Below are 24,933 nucleotides of genomic sequence, written 5' to 3'. Positions count from 1 at the left end.
AGAGAAGAGGGAATATGAGAGCTGATGCCATGAGTCCCTGGATCCAGCCATCCCTGTTGCTTGATTTACACTTTTATAATATAAATGTTTACTGCCCAACAGTTTGTGTCTTATTTCTTGTGTTTGCCACCAAGAGTCTTCCCCCTCCCCAAGATTTATTCATGCATACAGAACTGGAGTACAGGCCAGAGGTACAGGGGGTGATGAGAGGATTCACCAGAGACAGAAAGGGGAGCAGAACAGACAGATTGATGATGTACACTGCTGAGGGAGCAGTGTGCGGGTCAGGAGAGATCTGCTGTGCCATGTGGGTCACCTCCGGGGCGGGGATCGAACTGGTGCTGAAGCAACTGCATCTAGATTCATAGTCTGCACTTTAACCCACTGTGCCACCAGGGAGGGCCGCCACCAAGAGTCTTGACTAATACATTTACACTGTCAAAGTCTGTGAGTATCTTGTGGAGACTTAAAATCTAATAAATATTAAAATCTCCCTGATGAATAAACAGTTTACAATGTCAATTCATCTTTCCAACCCAGAGGAACACATTTGTCATTTTCCCCTAAAGAGTCTAGTGTTGTTGTTTTTTTAAAGATTTATTTGTACATACAGAGCTGGGGTACAGGCCAGAGGTGCAGGAGCAGTGAGAAGATTTGCCAGACACAGAGTGGGGAGCAGAACAGGCTGACTGACAGAGTACACTGCTGAGGGGAGCAGCGGGCGGGCCAGGAGAGGTCTGCTGTGCCATGTGGTCACCTCTGGGGCTAGCAGGGATCTAACTCATGCCGAAATGGCTTTAGCTTCTCAGTGCTGTGCTTTAACCCGCTGCGCCACCAGGGAGGGCCAAGAGTCTAGTGTTCTAATAATTTTCTTCGAATAAGTTGTAGTTTGAGTTAAATTAACGTCCATATGATTTACTTACTTGTCTAAAGCACAGTTGACTGTTACCCTTTTTTCTAGTTGTGCTCACCAAGGCTGGGTGCTTTCGCTTGTATCACTGTATCAGGTGTCATGGGCTGGCCTATGCCACCAAAATGAACCACCCCCAATCTGAATAGCTAATCACAAGTTTACATCATCTGCATGGCTAATTGCACATCACTGTAAACATGAGAACAGACAGGAACAGCTTCCTCTTTATGGAACAGGCTGTTTTGTGGCTCCACTTGTAACAGGGTGGTCCCCAGGAAAAGGGGAAGTTCCAGGTTCCCTGCCCCAGCTAGAAGGAGAGAGGAGTTGAGCAGAAGAGAGAAGAATCTAGAGAGGAGACTGAGGGAGAAGGAAGCAGGATGGAGACCTAAGGAGCAGCAAGCATGTGAGGAAGAAACTGTGCTTGTTTCTTGGCCCTGGACTGGTTGAAAGAGATGTGGGTGAGAGACCTGTGGGAAGGTTGACTATGGTAGTGTTTATATTGGTTTTGATTTTGCTCTTTTCTTCCCAGACTTCTCTGGCTTTTTCTGAGCCTTTTCTATGGGCCCCAGCCAGAAAGTGCTTTAGTCTTGTGGCGGGCTTTCAGGCCTTGCTTTGGGCCAATCCCTTTTGGGTGGACTTTTGCCCACGAGGGGATGGGTAACTTCAGGTGTTTGATTTAGAAGTTATATTATTTGTCTTACGTATTGTATACTCACTGTATTAAAGTTCCTTTTCATTAAAGTCTTATATGTTTTGTGTTGATGTGGCGGATGGCAGAACCTATTTAGAGCAGGCAGGTTTGGGGGTTCAGGGGTGCCCCCTCTCCCTGCCTTGTAACACTCTATCTTTTTTTTAAAGATTTATTTATTTATGCATACAGAACTGAGGTACAGAGCCAGAGGTGCAAGGGTGGTGAGAGAGGATTCACCAGAGACAGTGGGGAACAGAACAGGCATAATGACGAAATACACTGCTGAGGGGAGCAGTGGGCCGACAGGAGAGGTCTGCTGCACCATGTGGGTCACCTCCCTGGCAAGGAGTCAAACTTGCACTGAAGTGGCTGCAGCTGGCTCCACAGTGCTGTGCTGCAACCTGTTGTGCCATCAGGGAAGGCCCTGGCTCCTCTGTCTTAACTAAAGCGATTGTACTTTTTGCTGAGAGGCAGGAGACAGGATTCCCATGAGTCTTTGACTCAGCCTGGAGTGACCCGTATCACGGTCTGCTCCCATTTCATTGACAAGAACTAGTACAGGACCCGAGCTGGGGAACAGTCTTCCAACTGCGAGAGAGAAGAGAGCTGGATTGTGGAAGCCATGGTGATCCTGCCACACACACACGCTCTTGTCTTTAGTTGATTAAAGTGGAGGAGAAATTCTCAGGAGTTGTTCTAAGATAATAAAAGAATAGATATTAGGGGGATGATGTAGTATTAGAGTGTACCACCCCCCCTCCCCAATATGAGGATTGGGAGGTGGGCATGAAGTCCTGGGGTAGCCAGTCACAAAGGAGGGATGGATGCTACACAAACTTGGAGACAAAGGAAAATGCACAAGGGGAAATAATACGGGATGGGTGAGTTAATGACAGATAATGATGGGGTGAAACTACCAAGGAAAGGGACGGCAACAATAATTAAGTTTTATTGAATGCTGGCAGTTCCTGAGTACTGTATGTGGTCGATTCCTGAATACTGTATATGGTCGATTCTCAACAGTCTATGAAGCTGGTATTATTGGAACTCTCCTTTAACAGACAACAAACTCACGGTTATCCATCTGGACAATGGCAGGGCTGAGCCCCTGCCCCACCTCCACATCCGCAGTCTGAAGTCCAGCAGACTTTGTAGCCTGGGCCACCCGTTAAACTATTCTTTTTTTTGTAAAGATTTATTTATTTATTCATACAGAACTGGGGTACAGACCAGAGGTGCAGGGGCAGTGAGAGGATTTACCAGAGACAGCGTGGGGAGCAGGACAGGCAGATTGACGAAGGACACTGCTGAGGGGAGCAGCAGGCGGGTCAGGAGAGGTCTGCTGTGCCTTGTGGGTCACCTCCGGGGCTGGGATCGAACTGGCACTGAAGTGGCTGTGGCTGGTTTGCAGACTGTGTCCTAACCCGCTGCACCACCAGGAAGGGCCCTGTTCAACTATTCTTAAAGGGGAAAGAGAGAGCGGGGAGAAGGGGCTTCTATTCCTTGAACTCGGCCAGGTCCTGGCCTAGGTGCCTTGTGCCTATTCGCTCATTTTCTAGGGTCTACAAGCCATTTAGAAGGTGCTCAATGTGTGTTTTTGCCTCTTCTGTTCCTTCCCAGAACTCCCTGTGCCAAGGGCCGGTGCGTGGACCGCTGTGTCCTTTTTGATCACTGCCTCTTCTCAAAGCATTGGGGCTGAGATTCTCACCCACTTTGGGTGAGATTCCCTAGGGCCTGTTCTGCCAGATTCACGTGGGCCCAGTGGGGAATGAGGAAGGAGGAGGCCTTTGACCTCAGTATGCCTACGGAATGTTCTGGAGACAGATGGGGAAGCTTGAATGTGGGTGCTTTGGAAAAACACCCTCCTGTAGGCTCACCAGCGAATGCTGGCAGGATGGCTGTGCCGGCCCCACAGTCAGGCAGACGTGGGTCCACGGCTCACTTGTCCTGCCTGCTGAATTGGCAGGGGCTTTGGCTCTGTGTTTTGGAGTCTTCGTTTGTGAAACGCAGACAATGTCTGTCTTGGGGGATTAAATGAGGGGATATACACACAGTGATTAGCCCAGGCCCTGGTACAGACACTAAATGTTCAGTAAGTTTCGATCATGTCACAGATGTGGAAAATGGGGTCCAGCAAGTTGTCCAGGCTTGTGACAGATACAGACTGGCTGAGCTGGGGCTGATGCCATCCTTGTAAAGGGAATGGGCATTTTAGGACTGATGCCAAAAAGCACGAGCTTGGGTGCCCTGGTCCTGTGGGCCCTTTGCCTCCTGAAGTTATGGGTCTTCTCAGCTTATCTTTAGTGCCATCTGCCATTGAGGATGGTGCCTTCTACACCTGCCCAGGACTTGTGGCCTGGTGGATGTGGGAAAGTGTGGCTTTTTGACTCCCTGTTAAGAGTGGGTCTGATGTCAGAGCTACACCCTTCTCCAGGGTATCCAGGGAGGGTAATGACCCCACTTTCTGCCTTTGGGGATGAGCTGACCTTCTGAACACCCAGAGTGTAGGAGTCACTCAGCTAACATTGGTGGTGCAGGCGCAGATGTCAGTAGGGCATGGTGTCCTGATAAAAGCCAAGAAGCCAAAGGGAAGCTTCTGGGCCAAATAGACATCTCTGGGCCAGAGAGGTGGCAGGTGACTACCTTTGGGGTTTTTATGGTGTTGGGATCATTCAACAAACATTTATTTTATTATGTGTCTGATGTCCTGTTCTCAATGCTGGGAGTGAGATAGGGCTGGATCCTGTCCCTAGGGCCTACTGTGTCAGCTTGGGTGGGTTGCAGGGAAGGAGGAAGCAGAAAGGCCATTGGGGTTTAGTAGCAAACAAGATGGATAAAAATCTCTGCCCCCATGGAGCTGACATTGTGGTTCAGAGAGTCATGGAAGAAAAGGAAAACATATGGTAGATGATGATAATGGTAAGGAGAAGAGTAAGGCAGGGAAGGAAGAGGTGGGAGTGTGGGGATGCTGAGATTTTAAATTTTTTGTTTTACGGTGAGTACTTTCTCTGATTGCCTTTTACTCATTCTTAGTCATCCCTCATTGTAACTGAGAATGGAGGCCTCATTCAGAAGGAGTAGGAATGAAGACCCAGTGAAAGAGAGAGTGGGCTGTGTGGCTCTCTGAGGGGAGGACACACTGGCTGTGGAGTACACATGCACAGGCACTGAGGGATGCCTGGTGGATGCGGGGCCAGGCTGGCTGGGACTGCAGGAGTGAGGGGAACAGCAGCGGCTGAGGCTCAAGGCGAGCAGGGCACAAATGCCTTCTAAGTCTCAGGGCCCTCGATGGGAGCCAGTGGAGGCTCTTGCAGGGGAGTGACAAGATCATGCTGGGTGCCATGTTGACAATAGGTTGCAGGGGCGGGGCAGGAAAAGGGGGGCTGGTGTGAGGAGCCCACTGTCCTGATCCTCTGGCTCCCTCCATTGCATCTTCAATCAAAGAAGGAAGGGCAAGGAGGTATCACTCGCACTGTGCCCTCCCGTGCCAGGCCTCCTAGGCCAGGGCAGGCACTCAACAAATACTTGATGAGTTTGTGAATCAGTGATGCCTAGAACCTGCTCTCGTCTGGCCCATGTAGGGGGCCAGAAAGACATGCTTTTGGCTGCAAACAACAAAAGCTAACCAACAATGGCTTAAACAAAGAGGTTTTATTTTTATTTACAAGAACTCTGGAGGAGGGTGGCGGCTGGCATCTGCTTAGTCAAATGATTATAGGGTCAGAGTTTCTGAGAGTCTCTTGGCCTTTTTCTTAGGGTAGTAAGATGGTTGCTGTGGCTCCAGGTGTCCCATCTTCAGTCAAAGAAGGGAGGAGGAGGAGGGTGTCAGCCAGGCCCGTCTTTTTTATCAGATAAGCACAAGCTTTCCTAGAAGCCCTGATCCACTTCTTTTAAATTTCACTGGCCATACCTGGTCACCCCAAACTACAAGGGGACTGGAGCAGTAAGAAGCTGGATTTGCAGCCTCTGTGCTTGGAGATGGCTCAGAGGCATTGGGACTCACCACTGGGGAGTGGTCAGGACAGTTATCAAGGCTCCCAGGAGGGGCGATGCTTGAGCTCCCTTCTGCTTCTGACTCATGACTCCGGGTTCCCTGGGGCACCTCTGGGGACCAATGAGTAGACCCCTAAGCACTTCCTTGGAGGGTCCTACTCCATCCTAGACACCCTCATCACATGTTCCAGCAACACACCGACCTGCCAGTGACTTCCTTGGGGAGCTGATTGTCTTTATTTAGGGACTGTGCATCTTTAGAGAGCATTACTCTCGCCTGGCACATAAAACAGCTTTACCACATTCTCACTAAAATAGTCACATTCAGGAGCCTTAGAACTTGACTTGTACACACACACACACACAGGCACACACAGGCAGCATATCTGTATTTACACCCTCCTGTGGCACCCCACAGGAGGCTTAGTCACCCCCAATCCTGCAGTTAGGAGTAAAATCAGATGAACTTTTTCCTCCTCTAAGTCTCACCTTTTGGTTTCAGGAATTAAATAGTAGTTTGGGGAGATAAAATGAAATGCTTTTCTAATATTGCCCTGTCACCTTAAATGATGAGTTTGCAAAGCCAGAGGCAGGGATTTTATCCTTCAGGGGAAAAGAAACAGATCCCCTAAGTCTTTAAAAAACGGTGCAGATACATACAGCTAAAATATTGGGTCGCTTGAGAGAAGGGATTTTTGAGGGAGGGTGGGTGAATTCTGGAGCTGGCCCAGCTGATAAAACCTACTAGGGCTGGAGCTCAGGGCAGGGGAAATGAGGACTCAGGGGGGCTGTGGGATCCTCAAGTCACCATTGGTATTTCAGAAGCCTAAAGGGACATCATTATCTATTTTCTCTCCCTAGGTTTTAGGAGAGGCTAAAAAATTTCTTTTGTAATGGAATATTACTCAGCAACAACAAAAAAAATACACATGCCTTTTGCAGCAGCATGGATGAAGCTGGAAAAGATCATGCTTAGCGAAATAAGCCAGAAAGAAAAGGAAAAATACCAGATGGTTTCACTCACGGCAGGAGTATAACGGACCAGGCGGGAAAATAATAATAGTAATGAACAGCTATAGACCAGAGACACTTTACGGGGGTGGAGTGGGGAATGGGATCAAAAACAGTGGGGGGAGGGAAGTGCACTGGACTATGGTGATGGCACATGGGTGAGTTGGTGATGGGAAGCCCATGGGGATTGCAACTGAGATGAAAATAGGCACAAAATGATGTAAAAATAAACTATTATATTATTGAAAAAATTGTTCTTTTGGGGTAGGTTGGAATAGTATCATGACAGCAGGGTAAAAAAAAAGTGCAGATTGGCAATTATATGCACCGTGGTAAAAACAGGAGTCACAGAACCAAGCAATTTGCTAGGCAAAATCTGCCCTAGTGTGGAGTCCCTGGGGGTGGAGAAGACTACAGAGCCCCTGAGGCTACAGAGGCGGGGTTGGGGGGAACCGCAGGACAGACGGCCCTGGAGCCAAGGGACAGAGATGGCACCAGGGTTGAGTTCCTCAATACTTAGCAGCTCTTTACTGGGTGATCCTCAAACAAGCAGCCTGGGAGATGGTTAGAAAAGCAGAATCTCTGCCCTCGCCTCAATTCTACTGAATCAAGCCTTATTTTAACAAGGTTCCCAGTGATTTGTAGGCATAGTAAAGTTTGAGAATCATGGTTCCAGGCCTCTGGGAGCAGAAAGGCTGCAGCTCTGGCTAGGCTTGCTTACAAGGCCCGGACAGGGAGGACAAGGGAGGGAGAAAATGAAATATGGGGGAGGGGGAAGGCTGGCAAACCCTAAGGAGATCTCCTCACTACGGCCCTCTCCACTGGACACGATGGGCCACAGGCTGGCTGTGCGCTGCCCGGCCCTTGCTTGCCTCACACAGCTGCACTTGAACCCTTGGCTCTCAAGCAGGTGTCGGAAGATACTGCAGGCCCACTCCTGGACATCTGGTTGCAGGGGCAGGACATTCTCTGAGACCCAGGGACTGCCCAGAGAAGCAGGGCTTGCGGGGTGAGGCAGAAAGGAAGGCTTTTCTGGCCAGAGAGGCACCTGCCCCTTCCCACCTCCCAATTTGGCCAGGGGTATCTTGGCAGAGCTCAGAAGACCTTTTGGGGCAGGTGTCTTGCAGAAGGTTTTTGAGGCAGTGGCTTTCTGTTGGAACTGGAGCGGTGAATGCTGGGAGGGGGAGCCTGGATCCCAGGACTCTCAAGGAGGGCCAGGCCCTCAAGGCGTTGCAGTTTACTGCAGCTAGCATGCATATCACTGATGGCCCAGGCTACCAGGTACAGAAGGACTGGGCGGAGTAAAGGCCAGGGGTGGGGGTCGCCAGCTCTACAGCACTCTCTCTTCGCTGGTCAGTGTGGCAATTCTCCGCAGGTTTTCCCTGACTTTAATAAATTCAGGGGCGTGATCCTCTTCTTTCTCTGGTGGTTTTTCCAGCTGGAGGAGATATAAGCAGAGGTATGAAATGTGTGTGATGAGAGTATTCCTATTCTTAAAGCCACTAGATTTGGACCAAGAGTCCTCTCTGAGGAAACAGACCTGGGGATCAGTTTGGCCACCAGGTAGCTGAGCAGGGTGGGGGAAAGAGCATGAGACCAAGTTCTCCCTGTGAAGCCCAGTTCACATTGCACACGTCATCCGGGACTCTGGTTCCTCATTTTTTTTTTCTTCCTCATTTTTAAAATAGGAATGTTACCTGGCTCAAAGGGCAGTCAGGAATGCATTCAGCTTCGGCGTGTAATGACTTGTATTGATGAAGAAACAGGTTCAGAGAGGGGAGGCCACTGGCCCAAAGTCACACAGCCAAATGAATGGTAAGAGTGAGGACCCAGGCCAATGGTGGACTCCTGGTCCCACCTCATTCTGCTCAGCCGCCTCCCTCCTGCACCCTGTGGCCACATGCAGAGGTCTTCCCTGCGGAGGGAGGGGGGGTGCCCAGAGACAGCCTAGACAAGGCGAGGGCAGGGCTGTGTGCCCCTCAACCCCCACCCACCTGGTTCAGCCTCTGCTGCCGTCTCATCAGCTCCTGCTCGAAGGGGCACTGCAGCCGCTTGGCCTCCAGCTCCTCCTTCTTCTTCTTCATGAGCTGGTTCCGCCTGCGGTGCTCCAGGACACGCTGTAGCTCCGGTTTACTGTCCACACCGAGGCCCCTAGGGTGGGGGAGGGCTGTCAGGGGACCCCCACTGCTGCCCACCCCAGTCTCAGGGATGGGGCCTGTGGTGACACCCACCTGCCTGTCATTTGGTGCATTTCCAACAGCCCTGGGAGGTGGAAGCATTCCTGCAGCATTTCACAGAGCGGGGAAATAGGCCCCAGGACTTAGACACCGTTCCACATCACAGCCGCAGAGGGGCTGGACAGGGTCGAACCCAGTCCAGCCTGACCGCAGATACTAGGTCCTACATTATTTCTGGGTGTTTTCTTAGGATAAGTATCTGGAGATGGAATTGCTGAATTAGACTTTTTAAAAACATGGGGGACATAGTCTCACATAGACCTTAGAAGTTATCCGATTTGCACCCTGTCCACAATGAAAAAGAGCATCTATATTCCTCACTATCACCAGCTGATATTTTTATATTTGCGAATCTGGTAGGCAAGAAATAATTTTTGCTTTTTTGTTTTGTTTTGTTTCTGTCATTATTAGCCATATGGAAGAGCTTTTGAGATGTTTACAAGCCATTTACATTTCTTTTGTGAGCTGACTATACCTAACATTTGTTCATTTTTTTCTTCATGGATTTTATATATATATTTTCTACCATTTATATTGCAAATATTTCACCTGATTTGTCTTTTGTGGTTTTTTTTATTTATTTATTTTTACATTAAAAGGGATGAATCTAAAAGACAATCTGAAATGTTTGTGATCTAGTAAGTGGAATTCCGGTACCTTGCACACAGCTCAGCCCTGCCGATACCAGAACTAGCCAGCAGAGGGAGCCGTAAAGGCGCACAGCCATCACGCCGGTCCTGGTGAGCAGGGAGCTATTTCCCAGGCCTGGGAAGGTAGAGAGGCTCTGCTTGCCCCTCTGTAAACCACAGAGTGCAGTTCCTGCATCCCAGCCCTGCTGTCTGAAATCTGTCTCTCTACTGAATCTCAGGTCTCTCTACCTGACTTACAGCCTTTCCAGGATTGTGCATCCCTGCCTGAGACCCTTTCCTGGTTCACAGTCTCCTCGGCCCTACCTCACAAGCTCCACCTACTCTGTTTCCATTTCATTCACCTATGTTTCTCTTTCTGCTGTGAACATTCTTCTTTTTAGCAGTGAATGTTTACCTCTTTGCCTGGCTCACTCCTGTGCATCCTTCAGCCTTAGCTGAAGCATTACTTCCTATGTGAGGGCCTCTTGAATTCTCCTAGGGGGCTCCTTTGGGGTACCAGGCCCATTTATATTCTGAGTACCCATCATACCACCTGGCTATACACCTACCTCTGGGCACTAGTACACCGTAGGTGCTCATTAAATGCATGTGGCAGGCAGGCATAATGTGGATATCTGGGGGGCAGGGGCCCCTTTGGGGACTGGACCTTTACAGCATCTGCTGGTGATCACAAAAAGCACCCCAGCCTCCAGGGCTCCCACAGGGAACACTACCCAGCTCCCAGCAGGCCACAGAGGTGCTTGCTGGGCCGTGGCACCCCAACTCCTTTCCCACCTTCTGTGGTTCATGAGCAGCTCTCGGTGCAGCTCCTGGTGGCTCCGGGAAGCCTTCACAGGGTTCAGCAGTTTCTTGGGCTTAATGAGCTCCGGGTTCCATTCTCTGTACTCTGGCCGGGCCATCAGGCCCCCGATGTCTGCTCGCTCCCTCTGGATCTCCGAGTACATGGAGGCTGTACAGATGGGCGGTGTGTGGGGGGCTGGTGAGAGCAGAGTCCATGGTCTCACCCACCCCCCAACCCTGTGGGTTACCATTTAAGGGCAAAGGAGTGGGGTTAGATGGAGCTCAGCCTCCTACTGCTGTGCAGCCCTGAGCAAACTGCCTGACTTTCTGAGCCTTGGTTCCTTCACGGATGAGATGGAAACCTCTGAGCCTGTGTCCTGATGGGGCAGATGCTTAAAGCATGCAAAGGGAGAGTGCTGCTGGGTCACAAATCTGGTTGACAAGTACAGTGTCACTGGCCTGACTGTGAGGAGACAGTTTTCCCCTCTAAAAAAGGAATTATGTTTGAGTTTGTTTTTCAGTGACTTTGTATCAGTAAAAGAAAAAAACTTAAAAGAGTAATATGTACTTGTTAAAGATAACTTGGATAAATGTAGCCATAAAAAGAAAGTAGCTGCCCTGATGGTCTAAGTTCCCCACCCACACTTCCTCCTGGACAAGGCCAGCTTTGTACTTTCTCCAGATCAAAGACGAGATGCTGAAACCCGGGCTGCTACATTTCTTAATACAAAGGGATGGTCTTCATGTTCAGTGCAGATGTCCTTAACACTTCTGGATGACCAGAGCAGCTGAAATTTATCAGCTTACTGGAGATTCAAGCAGAAGAATTCTCTCCTCTGTGATCTGGCTCCATACTCCTTGAAGTACCCAAAAATGCATGTATGGGGCGGCAGAGAGAGGAACTGAGAGGGAGAGACTTTAGGAAAAAATCTCAAGTGGGAGTGGATACTGACCATTACCAACTTATATATTTTAGAGTGGATATTTAGACGTTGCTTCTGCCCGCTTTGTGAGGGCTGTTTTTTTGAGGCTGTACCTTTATATGGCAGTCTCTGGTCTGATAATGCACTAGGCACTCAATAAATAATTGCTGGTAGAAACACTTGTAGGTTGGTCTCAGGAACTGCTGCTTTAAAGCCTGTGGCTTCCAGTCTGCAGCTCACATACCAGCCTTAAGTCTCTGATGAGGACCACCAGGCAGCCTATGGACAGCCCTCACTTTTCCTGCCACTGGGGAGAGGGTGAGGAGGGCGTTATGGATGAGTCAGAGTTCTCTAAGTACACTAGACAGGGCAGTGGTCTGTGCAAAAATCTGAAAATAGGTAACAACTCACTGGTGTTGAAAAATACAGGGGGAGAAGGCTTGGTGGACTGTACATTGAAGGGCATGCAGGCATCAAAGGGGGGATTAGACTTTGCATTCGATGGCATGCCAGACACATGTCCAACATTCCTGCTAGAGCCTACCGCAGAGCGCTGCTGGGAGGATTAAGTGAGACCACATTTTTAAAAGTGCTTTGTAAACTGGAAAAAGTGTTAATTATTACAGGCTATTTTGGATATAGTCAGACTGTGTCAGAGCAAAGAGACAAATGTATGCTAACCTGCTAAATCTTTTTTCTTGAATTCACATTCTAAGAACTTTTTTCAAAACAGGCATTTAATTTATTTCCTTCCTTCTCATCTTTTAAAAATAAAGCTGCTTTTAGGTTATTACCTTCCTAATTATCTTTCCCTAGGTTAATGATTGTGATAGTATTTGGTGCTACTTAAAAACAGGCGCTTGACAAAAGAAAAGTGGTTCTATCCACTAAATCTCCTTACAAAACTCTGGGTTTTAGCTTGTGGGATCAAATTGTCTGAGAGAAATGCCTTAGCATACCCCTCCTCATAGCCCTCCTTAATGACTCAGCGAGTTGAAGCCCAGCATCTGGGAAGCTGGCCATGGCTGCTTGGGTGTGAGCTCCATCCCCTATCCTGTGATCGTGGTGCCTCTCCTGGCCCGCCCGCTGCTCCCCTCAGCAGTGTACTTCGTCAATCTGCCTGTTCTGCTCCCACTCTGTCTCTGATGAAGCCTCTCACCGCCCTCTGTTCCTCTAGCCTGTACCCCAGTTCTGTATGCATAAATAAACCTTAAAAGGAAGTACCCCACTCAAGAGTAGAGTTTTTGGAATTTCTTCCCTTTTGCTGTCTGTTGCCAGCTCTTTATCTAAGTAATTGTCATTACTTTCTATTTCCCAGACTTCATCCACTGCAGGTTATTATCACATTACACTTGAGTGATTGCAGCTTTGTCCTTTTTTACCCTGTCCTTAGTTTCCTTTGCCACAAACCTTCCAGAGTTTCATAACTTTCCTTAGCCATACCTCTTTAAAAGTACTATGTTGCCAAAGTGATAAGGCAGGAATGGGAAATAAATTGTATAACTTTAGGAAGAGGAGATGGTGAATTAATAGATGCATATTAATAGATTCTACATATTCAGAATTTCCAAATGAATGAACAGAAAAGCATTGGAAAGAATGAGATAATTCAATAATATGGCCAGATACAAAGCAACTACACAAGACCCAGAATTCCTGGGCAACATGGATGACCACAGAGAAAGTATGTGACACAAAATCACTTGTTACACAGTATGTTCCTGAATTTCCAAGAACTATGGATGGATGCTGGGCACACAGAAGTGAAGTCAACAGGCAAGTCTCAGCTCTGACATGCTGGCATTCCACTAGGGAGGCAGACAATAAGCATGTACAGAAGAAATGTTTAGCTTGTTGTAGTGCACTGAGGAACCAGGTGGTCTGTGATAGAGACTCACAGGAGACCCCACCTTAGGCTGGTTTCAGGGAGGGCGCCTGGGGAGACAACATTTAAGGTCTGATGGTTGAGCAGAGGGAACAGCGTATGTGACTCCTGTACCTTGAACAAGCTTGATCTGTTCCGGGAACAAAAAGGCAGAGTGTGCTGGAGTGGCATGAGCGAGTGATGGGGAGAGTGTTACGAGTGAGTGTGGAGGGTGGAAGGGTCAAGTCAGTGGGAGATTGTGTCTGATCTCATTTTTAAAAGGTCATTCTCACTGCTATGTGGGAAAAAAATCTGTCAGCAGATTTTGGAAATTTTTTATTTCATGTTGGTTTTGTCCTCTTCAAGTTGGGACAGTGTCTGACTCTTATCCCACTAAACTCCAGAGGAAAACATCTGATAGGCCAGCTGAGACCCTCCATCCTGTTGGTCGCCAGCCCTGACAGGCCCTGACGGGGATCCAGTCCACACCTGTATGCTTAGAAGAGGGTCCCTGCCTTTCACCTTGCAGGGGTCTTGTAATTTAGGGAGCCAGTTCTGCCCTCCAGGTCAATCAGTGACCAGCATCGGCTCAAGTATCTGTTCCAGACCTTTTTCTTTGCTTTTAAAAAAACTTAAATCTGCAATGAGCTGGGAGAGGAGAGGAATGGTGTTTCCCTGAGGTGGCATGGTAGTTGAGAGAGGGAAACTGGTTCTTCAGTGCAGAGCTGCAGGCTGGAAAACTGTTGCCTTTGCCAGTCAATGTGCTGAACTGCAGCAGACAGCACATGTGAGGACAGTAGACACGCTTTTGGGGGTCCCCCTCCCCCAGGGCTTAGAGAACTGCTAAGCCAGATTTCCAGCCTTTTAATTTAATTGAAAGAGGATCCCGAGTAGAAGAGGCTCACACAGATGCTGGAACAAAAGAGGTGGACAGCAAATCACAGGTGTTAAGCTGAGAAAACGTGGGCTCTCCTGGAGGGTAACTGGGAGGGACTCAAGAGCAGAAGTGGGGTCCTTTGCTGAGGTTGCTCTGTCCAGGTCTCTGAGGGCGCTGGGAAGTGTCCATGTTTGGGTCAAGAGGTAGGTGAATTTGGACAGGTGAGTTCAGACAGAGATGTTTGAAAAGAAAAAGATGAACGCCCATGGGAAGAGCCAACCCAGGATAATGTTCAGTGGCCAGAGAGGATCTTCTACTAGTCAAAGAAATGTAGAATGAAGCAGAAGTGTACGGAGCTCTTCAGACTTGGATAAGAGTCTCAGCTCTGCCCCTTCTTCGGTAAATTGACCTCCCTAGAGCCTCTGCACTGTATCAGACCCCTTGGAACGCAGCTCTGCCACTCATCGCATGCCCGTGACTACTTTCCACTAGAACAGCGAGTTGGGCAGGCTCCCTGGCTACTGTTGATCAACACCTTCCTTCAGTGAGTTTGTTGCAGGATGAATGAGGTGATCCTTGCCAGGTGCGTGGCAAGTGCCGAGCACAGAGTGGGGTGGTCTGTAAATGCTGGGGCCAAGGTGGTGTGTCTAGCAAGGCAGGTTGTGAACCACACACCCCCAGAGGCCATGCCTGTGGGTGAAACCACAAGTGGCCCTGTCCCGTAGCTGTTGTTAAGAGTCACTATGCCTAAATACCATTCCTGGTCTTGGACTGAATTTTCTGGCCCCCTTTCAAAGCTGTCCTGGTTAAAGCAGTGGGTCTGAACCCTGGCTGCATATTGATATCACTAGAGGAACTTTTAAACATACCAATTCATGCCTGAGTTCCACCCTGAAGATCCCAGTTTAATTGGCCTGGGAGGTGGCTTTGCCTTTGGGAATTTAAAAAGGCCCTCAGGTAATTCCAAGAGTCAGCCAACTTTGCAAACCAGAGAGTTAAAAAAAAAATTAGCTTCTTTGCTCTGGCCTGTGTGATTTCAGCTGAGTGGATAGCCCAGTTATTGGTTATTCCGAGCGGGTAGGATTAAGGTCACAGGTATGAGCAGCTCTGTACCTTTGGATGGGTCTTTAACCTCTGGGACCACTGTAAAATCATGACACCGTGAAGACTGAAAGAGCTAAAGTGCTTGGCATGGGATGGAAGTGGCCAGTAGGTGGCAGCTAAATTCAGAGTTGTACATGATTACAGATGGGCAAGTGATTCTCACTTAAAATGCAGAGTGTGGTCTGACCTCATCTTTCATGGGCCTGGGTAATAAGAGATTGGAGGAGAGAGTGGGAGTTTTTCACTTGGTTTGTCCTGTTCTGCAAATGACCTCAATGTACCACAGCTTTCCCTAGAGACTGCAGGACATCAGCCCCAGAACAGGCGAGACGGAGCAGGACTCTGGTCTCAGGGTGAGCTCACTAGCCCCACAGGATGCAGCTTGAAACCAAGCACTGGTGCCCCCTGCTGGCAAATAAGCAATGTGACATGAGGAAGGAAGTGGCCTTGCTGGAGGGAGACCCATGTGGCAGTTCATCTCAAGCCCCGGTGTGGGACTCGGGGCTGTTTAACCCATAATGTCCTCTTCATCTGTCCTGTCCCCTGTCCTGGTGATTTGGGTTCTTTCATGGCATCAATTATAAATAAAACATCTGAGTCAGGGTTAAAGCAGTTGTTTCAGAGAACAGCTAGGTTTGACTCATGGCTGCACCCCTCCCCACGTGTGTGACCCTGAGCAAACAGCCTAACCTTTCTGAGCCCTGTGTGGTGGGGAGAACGGCCATACCTGGGCAGGTGGCTGTTTGGAGGATGAAATGATAGGGCCTGGTTAGCCCAATGTCTGGCAGAGTGACGTTCAGTGAAGGCAAATTGCGGTCCTCCTGCCTTCAGAGGACTCATGGGAGCACTTGCCATTTGCTGAATCCTCACTCACCCCAGATGGTTCTCTGGAGGCATCTACGGTACCATCATGTTATTCCCATGCTGTGGATGAGAACACTGAGGCTCAAGAGACCAAGCTACTCATCCCAAGATAGTGCTCTCTCTAGCACTCCACTGTCCTAAGGTGCAAAGTGTCTTTCAGTCAGCAAAGCAGATTTACCCATCTCCCCTTTCTCTTGAGGAGCCTCAATGAAGAGCCAGTGTGAGCCTATTTTATAGATGAGCAAAGATAGACCTGCTAACTAACTGCAGGACTCCTAGCCCACTTGAAAGACAAATGCCCAGTGGGGAGCTCCAGCTGGACCCAGCAGCTTTGAGCTGAAGCCAGAGCCCACAGGCCTGCCTGCTCCTGGGCTGGTCTTCGATTAGGAGGAGGCCAGCTGGTGGCCTTCTCCCCCCAGAGTACTGCTCAGCCTTCGCTCCTCTGCCCTCTGCCCCGCCCTTGTTCCTCATTACCGGTCAAGCTGCTGGAGTCTGAATATACCCGGTTCTCCGTTCAACATTTCATGGGGGGGGGGGGGAAGGGAGGGGTGGGAGGGGCAGAGGGCAGAGGAGGAGAAGGACTTTTAAATACCCACTGGCAAAGGAGAAAGAGGCTTTCATTTAAAGTGACAAGCATGGCCACTGAATTTCCTGACCCTTCCTGCTTTTTCCCTCTTGATGGAGAAAGTGCCCATTTGTATTTCACTGGCCAGCAACCAAGCAACAGTGTATTTGGGAGCCACTCCAGATCTCCTGGCAGCCCGGGCTGATGCCTGCAAGATCCTGTCTGTGCTGCTTGTTTATTTGGAAGCAACGTCCCCACCCCAGGAGAAAATATCTCAAGACAAACTTCCTGAGCATCTTGCCTGGGGTCCACTGTGACTTCCTAGTTGTAGGTGGGCATTTAGGGTTTTGAATCTATTGCATAGCAGAGTCCAGGGCTGCACATGCAGGGTCCTTAGTGAGGTTGGTGGAGGATATTGAGTAGTTGATTAAAGGACAAGGGTGGGCAGACCAGATATTTCTGCTGGCCCACTGGTGGCAGAGTGCCAGGCACTCCACCAGGCAGATGCCTGCAGGGAAAGACCATGGCAGGTACTTACCCCACCAGAGCTAAGAGCCACTCAGGGTGCAAGCCACTGGAGACAGGTCCTAGGGCTGCTTTGCAACCAGGAAAACATGGGGCTTTGCTAAGAGTTCCAACAAGTGACACACCCAATGCTCTAACTCCTCATTCCTGGCCCAACCCTGCCTTATATTGCAAAGTGTTAAAAGCAAATTTGCCAGAAGGGTGAAATGAACAGTTCACATATTAACATGCCCTCCAGTGGGTCACACAATGGACTAAGCACTGCACAGCCATATCCGTGAAATTCTCACAACAGACCGAGGAGGTGGGTACGGTTGTTACCCCTTCTAACAGATGAAAAAACGGAGGTTCTAAGGGGTCATCTGATCTCCCCAGGCCAGTGAATGAAGGAGCCAGAACCATAGCCCAGCTCTTTCTGACATCAAAACCCATGTCACCTGCAACGCCCTGGCCTTTGTGTCCGAATTATTAAGACAATTAAAATCCCCATGCTGTGTGATAATGGATTTAGATCAGGTCATATCATGCATAAATTCAAATTCATCTGAGGAGTTAGAAGAAAGAGGTCAGCAAGAATGCAGGGCTCTATCCGTTACCCCCTGCACTTTGCCTGCTGTCCTTTCCCCAAACCCATGGTGCCCGTGGGCACCCTCAAATCATGCCATAGCATAGAGGGGGCCACAGCCCAGGCACCTCAGCTCCCCTGACCCACCTCAGGGCTCCAAGGCTGCCCTCCTCCCTCGCACCTCCTCTGGGCACAGGGCCCCTGTCAGCAAGGGAAGTAGAAGAGAAGCGGCCTTACTTCTGGGCAGGGTCCCTGGAGGGAGGGCAGCAGCAGAGCTGCCTGTTCGGTTCCTCGGCTCCTGGTTCCTCGGCTCCTGGTTCCTCGCTCTGCAGAGAAGTCCCAGGCTAGCAAGGAGGGCCGCCTTCAAAGGGCGGTTCTTAAAACTCCTGGGGAGTGCAGGGACTGAAACGTGCCAAGAGTGGGGCAGCTTTGCATTCCTGTTTATTCTGGTATCAATAAAAAGGAACTGTTACTATAGTAACGGATATTTTACTGGGTACAGGGCCACTTCCATGAAGCAGAACACCGTGTCCGAGCCATATGCTTGAAAGGCACAAGTAAATACCTATTTTGTTGGGTTGTTGAGGACTAAGAAACACGCCAAGCTTTGTTCTGAGCGAGGCGACTCATGTCAAGGCATTTCCCTTGTTTCCAGTGGGCGGGCGGGCGGAAGAGTGCACTCTGGCACTTCCCCCAGGGAAGGGAGGCTGCTTCCTGTGGCAGCGCCCAGTTCAGGTTTAATGGTGGCTGCTCAGCGCTGGGCCAGTTCTTGGTCACCCACAGTGGTTGAGAACACCAAACCTATTATTTACTCCAAGCCCAACCTTCATCTGGACCTCAGGGAGCCAAGCATGGAGGAGAGAGTGATGGGGAGGGGAAGCTGCCCCGGCTGTCCTAGCTTGGGCTCAGCCCCTTCGGCACCCACTCAGCGTCCCGGTTTCCGTGCTTGCTAAATGTGGATACTAGCAGGGTGGTCGGGAGATGACACAGATGAGATGACATTGGTGAAAACGTGTAGTTGATGCTCAGAACTTAAGCCTTTTCCTGCAGAGACCTTGATCCTCATGACCGAGTACATGGCCTCAGCATGAAGCCCCGTATTCCATGAAACTTGGCCCCAAGAGTGAATGTGTGAGTGTGACCATAAAGAATTGTGCCGATGCTCAGTGCTTACACAGCATGGAGGTACCCTCACAATCAGCATTCACTGGACAACTGGAATTGCTTTCTAGCTTTTATCATTATCCTTCATCTCCTAGCAAGAGAGTCAGCTAAGCTTGACCTTCATCCCAGCTTTGTTTTCTTTTAGATTTTTAAAATTTATGCATACAAGAACTGGGGTACAGGCCACAGGTGTGTGGGGAGGAGGGCATTTATCAGAGGCAGAATAGGGAGCAGAACAGGCAAATCTACTGAAGTACATTGCTGAGGGAGCAGCGAGTGGGATATGAGTGCCATGTGGGTCAGCTCCCTGACTGGGGATTGAACTCTTGCTGCAGTGGCTGCAGACAGCTTCACAGCGCTGTAAACCTGTTGTGCCCCCAAGAAGGGCCCCCCAGCTTTGTTTTCTCACTAAGAGTTCAATGACTAGAAGGTCTTGGGAGAGGCATTAAGACCTACATTGGATTTGAATGGAGGCATGAAAGTGCAACTTTGTTCTCCTTTGCGTACCTTATTCGTGTAACTGATCTTTACTGAGCCTTCCTGGCTCTGTTCTGGAGAGCCCGGCAAGTGCCACAGAGTCAATGTGCTGGAGACACATCCCTGAGGATCTTGCTTAGTATAAAAATGAGGAGACAAGGAAATATTCAGTTGTGATGGCTGCTATGGGAAAAGTAAGACTGGCTTAGGTGAAAGGAATGGGCAGTTTAGAAGTGTGGATGCTGAGACGCTATTTCAGGGAGGCGTGAGTGGTAAGGGGTCAGCAGACAAAAATCCATAATCCAGCTTGCTCTGGAGGAGACTCAGAGTGCCCAAACCAGTAACAACCTCCATTTGCACCTTGTATTTCTATTACTGGGGAACTCTGAAGGCAGTCTTGGAGCAATCGGGGCCCAAGAGAGTTAGGCAGGAATCCCTCAGGTTGTGTGTCATATTTTTCAGGCAGCTGGTTTCTTTCACTAACTGCTTTCTTTCACTAAAACTCTTCTCATCATTCAACTTGTGTACGCACTCACCAGCTCACCCACCAGCCGGCCAGTCTGAGGGTAGGGACCTTACCTTATCCTTAGTATCCCAGTCCCAGTACCACGGTGCTCACTAGCTATTGTTGTTTTGCAGACACAAAAGACTTCAATAACCTTGAGCTTACGAGAGGCCACCTTGCTCTATGTGTGTCTGTGTGTCTGTGCACACGTATGTGTGGTCACCAGTGACCATTCCACACTGTAGCCCTCAGTGAGAGCCTAAGCTCCACCCCATAATGGGATACAAGCAATGATACAGCTGTTTAATGACCTGAAAGATGACCACTACATGTAGCCTGTGATTTTATTTCAAGATAAATAAGTTATCACTCCATGAGAATCAGTCAGGAGGAGGCAGATGCACTGAGCTGGTAAGGAAGGCCAGTTCTAAATGCCATTACTAGACATCACTGTATCCAAATGCCATTACTAGACACCACTTGAATTAATGCTAAAGTGGAATGAATCACTTCGAGGACCCCAGGAATCTGTTTTTTTAATATGTTCCTCTGGGGATTTGTTTATATTTGGGAAGTTGAGAAACATTATTCTCTAACTTTAGATTATAGGCTCTTTTATTTTAAGTCACTATATTTGTAGCTCTATTTGTATTGCTTTTACTATCAAAAAACTATGGGATTAAAAAAAAACAAACACATACAACCCACAAGCAACGTCAACCTTTTCCAATCAAGTAGAGTCACATTGGTTTCTGTTGCATCCATGTTGTATGCTGCAAAACAGAGACCCTTTGGGCAAAAGAATCTTTTAGCAGTTTCTTCTGGATAGTGGCTGAATTTAAGTCCCACTTGCTGCCTCCTTCCTGTGTGGTCTGTGTGGAGACCAGTACAGGAGGCCTTCCTCCTCTCCTAAAAGGACTTTGGAAGCGGGGCCTGGGGATCTGAATCCTTGCCCAATCCCATGGAGAATTGAAGGGGGATTCTAGAAGCTGAGTGTGCTCCTCCCATACTCCTCTTCCTTTGAAGTTTGTTTTCTTGGGAACTAGGGGAGTCAAAAGCAGCGGGTTTTGAAGACCAGGAGAGGAGGTCATGACTAGGAGCTGGGGATATTCCTGTGTCTGTACTGGGCTGGAGCCACAGCTGGCATGAAAAAAACTCCAAAAACCTCTTTCCTTTCATTTTTGTAGCCCCTTCGCTAAGCTGACAGGCGCCAGCTTATCTGGGTCCAGAAACATCAGACAGAAGTTTCCATGACAACTCAAAACTTCCTCGTTGGCCCTATATTCAGCCTCAATCTTCAAGGCCCCTTTTCAAGGCCTCAGTGAGGTTTCTGAGAAGCCACCCACAAAACAGCCCTAGCATCCGACCTTCTCCCCACCCCCAGTATGCTCTGTTGAAAGGGCATGAGGGGAGAAGCTGTCCTGGCAGAAACTCTTGTCATGGGATACTTGGAGAGATTATGAAAGGAATGAGAATTGCCTTTACAACAAGTTTGAACCAGGAAGAATTTAGCTAGTAGGGGGATTTCAAGTGTGAAAATGGGCAAGTGTGAGGGAGTGGGGAATAACTAAGAGTCTTGTTTCAGAAAGCTGGCTCTCACCCAGCTGCAATTAGGCATGGTTAATCTGGTCTCTTAGCAGCAGAAGGACCTCAAGGTACCCACCTCCGCTCAGCACATTTTAATCCACTTGTCACCAGACAAGAGATGGACAACAGATCTAGGGGTGGGGAGTCGGGTGTTAGAGTGGGGGTGCCTGGGGATGTGCATGTGTATAGAGGGGAACTTGGCTGAACCACAGTTTGTTAAGTCAAACATGTGTCTTTGAATCCTGGCGGTGGGGTTGCCAGATGTGGCAAATAAAAATGCACCATGCCCAGTTAAATTTGAATTCAGATACACAATACATTTTTCAGTTAAGAATAAGCATTTTCAGGGCCCTCCCTGGTGGCGCAGCGGGTTAAAAGCACAGCACAAAGAAGCTTAAGCCACTTCTACATGAGTTCAATCCCTGCCTGCCCTGGAGGAGATCCACATGGCGAGGCAGACCTCTCCTGACCCGCCCGATGCTCCCCTCAGCAGTGTACTTCGTAGATCTGCCTGTTCTGCATCCCACTCTGTCTCTGATGAATCCTCTCACCCTCTGCATCTCTGGCCTGTACCCCAGTTCTGTATGAATAAGTAAATCTTTAAAAAAAAAAAAAGAATAAGCATTTTCAGGCACAAGTACATTCATGCAACATTTGGGATATATTTAGACTAAAATATTATTTGTTGTGTATCTGAAGTTCAAATTTAACAGTGCACCCTGCATTTTGTCGGCAAGCTTTCTTGGCAGGCAGGCATGGAAGTGAGGACGGACCTGCAGAGAAACACAGTCACTGATGTGCTCAAGCACCTGAGAAGGTGTTCCTCTGTCCATGCTGCAGAGAGTAACTTCCCTCCCTGCCAGGAACCTGGCCTGAGCTCCAGCTAGGGTGCTGGAATGATCTTGGGGGTGGGGGCCTTCACTGCAGCGCTTCCCTGGCATAGCCCCATGTGCAGTATCCCCTTGGGCCATCCCCTCTTCCTGAGTGGTTAGGAGCATGGCTTCTGAAGCTAAGGCGGGTAGCAGTCTTTTGCTGGGCATCTGGGTGACCTTCAGCTCCCACTTTGCTCATTGCTAAGATGGAGCAGACATTATTTTGAGGACCAGGGGAGATACAGCATGGAGCACCTTAACATAGTGCCTGCCACAGAGCCGATGCCACAGAGTGAGCACAACCTAGTGAAGAGCATTAAAGATTGTCATCCAAGTTAAAAAGAAAGTGAGATTAAAGACTATACATTTCATCAATGTATGGACACACAATTGCACATTAGTAACTATGCAGAGCCAGAAAAAGATGTCTCTAGTGGGGTAGGAAAGGTCCCTAGACATCCAGATGGGGGGTGGGAACAAACTGGGGAGAGAGCACAGTGGGCTGTGGTGCTAGACTAGGGGTGCCTTATGGTGGGTGTGCTGTGGCCTGGGGGAGGTCCTGGACTAACCAGACACTAACAACAGGAGACCGGGGACCCTTCACCTAAAGCGAAAGGAGTAAGAGAGAAAGGGAAGGACGCAAAGAAGGGGGGAGGGGAGAAGGGAGGAAGCCTTAGCAGGCCAAGGGAAATCTAAGTAAGCTCTCTGAGCCCCGGTTTCCTCATCTGTCAAGTAGGGAGGACAACGAGAAGTGACCTTATAGGTTTGTGAAGGCTGAACGGCCCTGTAGAGCCTAATGGCTGTAAATGCTCCCTCCTGGCTCCTAGCCGAGTGTGGCGTGCACATGGCAAGCACGTGGTCCCTGGGAAGAGGAGGAGAGGTCTGCTCTTCTGGAGGACTTGAGAGCCAGAAATGTTATCTTTTGAGTGAGGCTCACAGCCAGCTCTAAGCTAGAGGGAACACAGTCTTCAGATTAGGGACACTTCCTCCTTGGCCTTGTGAAGATAGGATCTGGGAGGCAGAGAGCTTTGTGGGGAAATCTCTGAATCTGACGTGTGAAATCTCTGAAGTCTGACTCATTTGCTTATAGACTCCTCTCTTTCTGCTGCACCCCCCACCAGCTTTTGCCCCCTCTAGGAAGGTGCCACCAGTCCTGAAGTCTTGGCAGTTGTTGATTTTAGATTTAGAGGACGTTTGTCCCAATGTTCCCAAGTAGTAACTCTGCGGTGGGATCTTCCCAGGGCAGAGCCAATTTAAATAAGAGACAGTCAGCCCCAAGGCAGACCCTGGACAGGCCAACCAGCAGGGACTCCTGCAAGAGACCCATTTTCATTTTCCCACATGTATCCCTCCAGAGTAGGAAAAACCAAAACCAAAAACCAAAACTGCAGCGACAGTAACAATGCCCCAGACACTTACTGTGGGTCTTCTTTTTCTTTCTTCTACACCCCTGGTTTCCCACAATATTTTGGCAGTGAGCATGAATTATGTTTGTTTCATTTTTCTAAATAACAAGCCTCTTACTGGCCTGAGAAGAAAAGTACTACATGCATACTGCAAATTAGTAAACACAAAGACATAAATAGAAAAAACATCTGTCATCCAACACCCATCTTCAAAAGCAACCTCTGTGCGTTTCTTTCCAAATCCTGTTTCTTCTTAAAGGGGGGATGGGAAAGAAGGGGAAAGGGTGGGGGTGAGAGAGACAGCGAGACAGAGAGAGATAATGCAAGTAAGAGGAAGCAATTCCCTTAAGGATAGATCCCTAAAAGGGAGGATGTAGGAAGGAAAGAAAGAGAAAGGACAGGGGGGAAGTAATTAAAAAGAATGAAAGAAGGAAGGAACGAGGGAAGGAAAAAATAAAGAAAAGGAAAAGAGGATAGGGAAGTAGCTAGGACCGAGGCTCCCCGTGGCTGGTCAGGGCCAGTGAGTGGTGTGTCCGATCCTGTGGTGCTTGCGCTCACCCCCGCGGCGGCCGCCAGGGTCGGGTGAAGTCGCCCCACTTACCCGATCTGAGCAGCACCGCCCGATAGAGCCCAGTGGCCTCGGCGGCGCCCCGTGCCCTCTCCCCCAGCCTCTGCGCCATGGGCCCCGGCGCCTGACTGCTGAGCTGCGCTGCTGGGCCGGAGCGCACGCGGGAGCTGTCTGGAGCCCCAGCGCCACCGCGCACTGACGCGGCCTGAAGTTCCGAACTCTGCCGCGGGTCAGGTTACCTTGAGGGCTCAGCGGGGAGTCTCGCGCCAGGGTGGGGGGTGGGGGTGGGTGAAGGGGCGGTACCGGGCAGTGGCGAAGGCAGGTATCCCTGTCCAGGCAGCAGACCCGGTGTAGATAAGCGCTGGGCAGGAGCACTCCTGATTCAGGGTTCCAGGGCGAGACCTGGTGTCCTGATTTTTAGCTTCCACCTCCCACCTATGCGTCTCCATTTTCCTGGGTGCTGAATGCTACCAGCAGGTGTGGGGTTCTGAAATGCCATGCTTGCTATCTGATCCTAGTGCCACCAATTAAGAGCTCTGTGACCCCATGATTTAATCACCCATTTTACAGTCTCAGTTTCCTTAATTGTAAGGTGGGGGTAACCATAGCACATGTCCTGTTGTCCTGTGAGGACAACTGTTTTTTGTTGTCTGTCTGTCTGTCTATCTATCTGTCTGTCTGTCTGCCTGTCTGTCTGTGTGTCTGTCTGTCTGTCTGTCTGTGTGTGTGTTTGTCTATCCATTCATCCATCCATCCATCCACCCACCCACCCACTCACCAACCTACCAACCG

At 49.4% G+C, this 24,933-nt stretch overlaps 1 protein-coding gene across 3 annotated transcripts; it reads right to left on the bottom strand.

Annotated features, from left to right (window-relative positions):
• Positions 1-6,797: 6,797 nt before the first annotated feature.
• Positions 6,798-24,372, bottom strand: FAM107A (family with sequence similarity 107, member A). 3 transcript variants are annotated; one of them, XM_004676559.2, is made up of 4 exons: positions 24,175-24,372; positions 10,270-10,444; positions 8,603-8,759; positions 6,798-8,046 (listed from the first exon to the last, which is right to left on the bottom strand). In XM_004676559.2, exons 1-4 carry the CDS (start codon positions 24,251-24,253, stop codon positions 7,939-7,941), a joined length of 519 nt encoding a protein of 172 aa, XP_004676616.1. In that variant the 5' UTR covers positions 24,254-24,372; the 3' UTR covers positions 6,798-7,938. The 3 variants fall into 3 exon arrangements, with proteins under 3 accessions (XP_004676616.1, XP_012576118.1, XP_012576119.1); XM_012720664.1 differs by lacking the exon at positions 24,175-24,372 and adding an exon at positions 17,800-17,961; XM_012720665.1 differs by lacking the exon at positions 24,175-24,372 and adding an exon at positions 17,710-17,781.
• Positions 24,373-24,933: the final 561 nt, after the last annotated feature.

The sequence above is a fragment of the Condylura cristata genome, unplaced genomic scaffold (assembly GCF_000260355.1).
Source record: "Condylura cristata isolate star-nosed mole 26May11 unplaced genomic scaffold, ConCri1.0 scaffold00004, whole genome shotgun sequence".
NCBI lineage: Eukaryota > Metazoa > Chordata > Mammalia > Eulipotyphla > Talpidae > Condylura > Condylura cristata.
The sequence above is the reverse complement of the archived record's forward strand: the minus strand, read 5'-3'. Positions and strand labels throughout refer to the sequence as shown.

Coding starts and splice junctions, on each gene's coding strand:
- FAM107A (XM_004676559.2), bottom strand. CDS start 24,253: ATGGCGCAGAGGCTGGGGGAGAGGGCACGGGGCGCCGCCGAGGCCACT. Junction 10,445..24,174: donor GGCGGTGCTGCTCAGATCGG/GTAAGTGGGGCG, acceptor CCATCTGTACAG/CCTCCATGTACTCGGAGATC. Junction 8,047..8,602: donor GGCAGCAGAGGCTGAACCAG/GTGGGTGGGGGT, acceptor TATCTCCTCCAG/CTGGAAAAACCACCAGAGAA.